This window comes from Poecilia reticulata, unplaced genomic scaffold (genome assembly GCF_000633615.1).
Source record: "Poecilia reticulata strain Guanapo unplaced genomic scaffold, Guppy_female_1.0+MT scaffold_155, whole genome shotgun sequence".
NCBI classification, from domain to species: domain Eukaryota; kingdom Metazoa; phylum Chordata; class Actinopteri; order Cyprinodontiformes; family Poeciliidae; genus Poecilia; species Poecilia reticulata.
In genome coordinates this window covers 811595-816082 of record NW_007615016.1, presented here as the reverse complement: position 1 = coordinate 816082, position 4488 = coordinate 811595, and the positions used below count along the sequence as shown (strand labels likewise).

The window sequence follows — 4488 nt, the reverse complement described above, 5'->3', positions numbered from 1 at the left end:
TCTTGGCGTTGTGTTCGGGTGTCTTGTGTTCGGGTGTCTTGTGTTCATGTTTCTTGGCGTTGTGTTCGGGTGTCTTGTGTTCGGGTGTCTTGGCGTTGTGTTCATGTTTCTTGGCGTTGTGTTCGGGCGGTGACTCTGATGACAGCTGAAGTAGGCCAGACTCACTTCTAGCTCGTAGCTTCTTGACCGAGACCTTGATGAATTTTGAAGGTGTAATTTGATCCTCGCTCGTTTTGCTGCCTGTCAAGTCTGATTTATTAGCTGCTGCTTTATTCACATTACTATCTGATGTCTTCTCTTTCTTATTGCATTCACTTCTGTTAGTGGTGACATTTGTCAGACATGAGTGTAAATATTTGTTTTGTTCCAACTCCTTGCGTATTAGTTTCACAAACGGGAGTCTGCATTTAGAGACCAGATTTTGTTGCTTTTCTAATATTGAGACTGGATCCTTGTTTCCGACTTCTAAACAAGGCCCCAACGTCTGCCTGCTTTCTTTCTCCTGGTCAGAAGGTTTTTCAGTTTCATCAAGTTGTTTAGTAGCAATTACGACAGAGAGTTCAGTTGAACTTACAAATGTTACCGTCTGTGGAGAATCTGAGTCGTCATTTAAACAGACTTTCTTTGAGGGATGAAAGTCTTTTTCGACATCCGGATCGTCAGACGAAATGCTTGAAGGGTTTGTTTTGGTCTCAGAAGTCAGTTTGTCTTCAGTGGACATCTGGGCCGCTGGTCTGTCTAAAGACCTGCCTCTTCCTTCAACAGGGTTGGCCTCGCTGGCTCTACATTTCTCAGGTACCGACTGTTCATGTATTGGACCATTATCTGTTGCCTTATTAGTGTCTGCCAGTATGACCGGGTCATTGGACCCAGCGCTGATCAGCGAGGTGGAGGGAACTGGCGCCTTCTTGCTAACGGTGGATAAGTGCTTTTTCTTACAGGGACCCTTACTAAAGAGGGAGCGGTCTGACACTGGGCTGGTAGTTTTTGGTCGCCGGTCTCGGCCCGATTTACTGAACCACAGTCCGGTCTGGGTGTCTGGCTGCTTCTTTAGCTCTTTGACTGCAGCCGCAGACGGCTGGCATGGAAGCAGCTTCGGCTGACGCTCGAGTGCTTTAGGACACAAAATCTTTGGGACCGAGTCGAGATCAGAGTACGGGCACTCGCCGTTGTCTCTGTGAGACTGATCAAGACTGCAACACAATGTGTTCTCATTCCCAAGGTCCTGAAGGGATTTGCTTTGCTGCTTCTTGCTAGAAGTTTTCTTTAAAGTGCTTGGTTTTGTCTGTGCTGTAGCTGCAGACGAGGTGGATCCATTCTTTAAGTGCAACGGTTCAGAAACAGTGGGAGCCGAGGGAACGGCTGGATGGGGCTTCTTCTGTCCTTCTGCCGGGGAACTGCAGGAAAAGGTTTGATCTGTGGATGGAGCCAGAGACGGAGAAACGTCGGGCCGCCCCGACAGAACAGATTCAGCCTCGGCCACACTGCTTCTCCACAAATGCTGGAAACGCTTAGGGATCTGCAGCAAGACGAGAAAACATGTCCGTCAGACTCATTTAACCAAACAAGGGACTGGTATCTTTTCATGATGCTTTTGGTAGTCACAGATTTCTGTTAGTGTTCTGGATTAGAGCTACTGCCCAAAATAAAGCAAAGGACCAGCTTTTCATCAATGAGTCACAATTGAACACTTACAGTGTTTCTGTTGTTCTGCTCTCTTTGCTTGCTTCTTCGTCTCAAAAGGAGAAGTTGGTCGAACTCAAAGCCTCCGTGGAAAGCCTGAGTTGATTTTTCCTCCACCCAAACGAACTCCTTCGGCTCCCCAAAGGTCCGGACGTGATACAGCCGACAGAGCCGGTCACAGGGCTCTGCAAAGAAACCAACAGCTGCTGGTGATTTTTAGAAAGTGGAAATTACAGCAGCAATACCCGGAAAGTACAGAAGGAGTTAACAACATGCTGAAATATGGATAAAACATCCAACAGGGTGGTGAAAATGCTAAACCATTAGTGCAAAAATAATTAGGCAAAGTGTAAAGACTGATCTCTGAAAATGTGTTGCAATTTCAAACAAAGTCTTTTCTTAAGAAAATTATTTTCCAGTTGAGTCACAATCATGTCTGACATTTTAATGGAAATAATCAACAGTTTCTGGAAACGTGTGAAACAAATGAAATGAGAGAAGATTCAGGCCGACGCTGCCAGGAAGCAATTATCCTCCAGGTGAGTCGTTTCCATAGCAACGACCCACCTGGAGTAAAACAAGGTCACAGTCAAACAGAGACCAAGCTGAACATCGATTAGGAACAATTCATTGTTTTAATCATTACAGAAATAATTGTCCACTGATTTAGTGATCGATTAATCGTTAACTGAGGTTTGTGGTCCTACCTTTCATCCGGTGGTAGACGCCCAGCGCCGGGTCGGACAGCACCTCACACGGCCACCAGGGCCGGCGGCCGAACTTCGCCCAAACGATTTCCCCCTCAGCGAACTTCACCGGAGGCGGAGGCTTTTTCCTGGAGCCGCTCGGCTGCTGCAGGACACCAACAGTCTAAACAAATCCAGACGCCGTTTCCTCGTGGAGGTTTTTCACAAGCATGCAGATAAACCAGGAGTAAATGTCTCTGACCTTTGACCTCTTTAGTTCCTTTTTCCATTGATTAATAAACAATTTCAGCCGCAAAACAAACTGCAGCAAAATGTACAGCAGTTCATTTAACAGTAAATCCTTCAGTTGTTTGAGTCGATGGATGGGTTATGTCACTCTGAACTGCACTGTAAAAACATACTTTGTCTAGGACATTTTATCTGACTGTGTTGTTTCATTGCCTTTTAAATTGTTTTTAAAGGTTGACTAGGAGACGCCTACTGAACATTAGCCAACATAAATATAAATGTTAGTTTTCTGTTTTTATGATTAACTACAGTTGGACAATACGGCTGAAAAACACTATCAGCTAATATTGATCATTATTGGTTTGATTTTGTTTGAACCAATTTTCACTTCACATTTTTTATTTTTAAGCATCTATGAGGAGAAACCTGGAACTGCTGCAACAGGCTGTTGCTAGGTAACCGAAGAGTGAGCGAGTTGCCAAGTAACCGAAGAGTGAGCGAGTTGCTAGGTAACCGAAGAGTGAGCGAGTTGCTAGGTAACCGAAGAGTGAGCGAGTTGCTAGGTAATCGAAGAGTGAGCGAGTTGCTAGGTAACCAAAGAGTGAGCGAGTTGCTAGGTAACCAAAGAGTGAGCGAGTTGCTAGGTAACCNGAGTGAGCGAGTTGCTAGGTAACCAAAGAGTGAGCGAGTTGCTAGGTAACCGAAGAGTGAGCGAGTTGCTAGGTAACCGAAGAGTGAGCGAGTTAGTTGATGCTACCCAGTTAGCTTAGCCAGTCGTGGGAGTTTGAGCGGGTCAAGTCTATCCTCTGCCTACATCTCCCAGAATGCCGTGCGGTTCTGGATCAGAGGTCAGTGAATATTCTGATTATTCTACAGACATATTGTCTATCGATATAGATCCCGTCTCTATGGCAATAGATATTATTGATTTATTGCCTCCATGCTACAGACAGAAGGAAGCTGAGCCTACCACCGTCCGCCATGCAGGACAGTCATCGAACAGGAAGAGCTCCGAGTCGCTGTCCCACTCGTCCTCTGAGCCGTCCCAGTACCGCCGGCGCTGACCCGAGGACTGGGAGCGCGTCACCACCTTGGGCGCCGCCGCCGCCGACTCCTCTGGGTCCAGACGAGCGTCTACGGGGGCGAGCTGCAGCGCGGTCGGCGGCTGGTCGCGTTTGTCCAGGAAACCAGGGCCGGGCGCGGCGCTCTGCGGCTCCTCGTCGACGCCGTCGGCCTCAAACAGAGCCGAGTCGAAGTGCAGCAGGCCGTTGGCGAAGGGGCTGCTGCTGTCCAGAGAGAAGGCCGGGCTCGGCGGGCTGGACGGAGAGTTACCTCCCATTTTCTCAGAAACAGCAGATTGGAGCTCCGTTTGCTTTTCACCAGAAGAAGACAAGATGTCAACGTCTTCCTGGGAGACAGAATACTCTCTGTACTCCGCCCAGCAGTCCTCTGTCCTGTCCCTGTCCCTCTGGTTGGACCCCCAGTCCTCTGTCCTGTCCCTCTGGTTGGACCCCCAGGCCCAGCGCCGGTCGGGCCCCCGGCTCGGCAGCACCAGGTCGGGCCGGCTCACCATCTTGGTGAGGTGCTGCAGCCTCCTCAGGGGGCTGTATGAGGAGGAGGAGGAGGAGGAAGAGTGGTCTGACTGGACGTAGCCGTAGACAGACGTGTGTTTGAGGGAGGAGGCGGCGGCTGACATGGCTGGGCTGATGCAGCACGGGGTCAAAGGGCAGCTGGACTTCCTGTCAGGGCCTGTGGAAGGCCCACTCATTCTGACATGATCCGGCCCTGAAACAGGAAGAGCAGACAGTTAGCATCGCTAGCAAGAGCAGACAGTTAGCATCGCTAGCATGAGCAGACAGTTAGCATCGCT

General features: G+C 49.1%; 1 protein-coding gene across 1 annotated transcript in view; it reads right to left on the bottom strand.

Moving 5' to 3' along the window:
- nsd1b (nuclear receptor binding SET domain protein 1b) overlaps positions 1 to 4488 on the bottom strand; it is a 24782-nt gene that overhangs the window by 18036 nt on the left and 2258 nt on the right. Inside the window, exons 2-5 of the mRNA XM_008401982.2 lie at positions 3589 to 4403; positions 2391 to 2535; positions 1696 to 1868; positions 1 to 1519 (exon numbers count right to left, since the gene is read on the bottom strand). Coding sequence (XP_008400204.1) covers positions 1 to 1519; positions 1696 to 1868; positions 2391 to 2535; positions 3589 to 4386 — 2635 coding nt within the window. The 5' untranslated portion in view covers positions 4387 to 4403. The remainder of the gene's footprint in view (positions 1520 to 1695; positions 1869 to 2390; positions 2536 to 3588; positions 4404 to 4488) is intronic.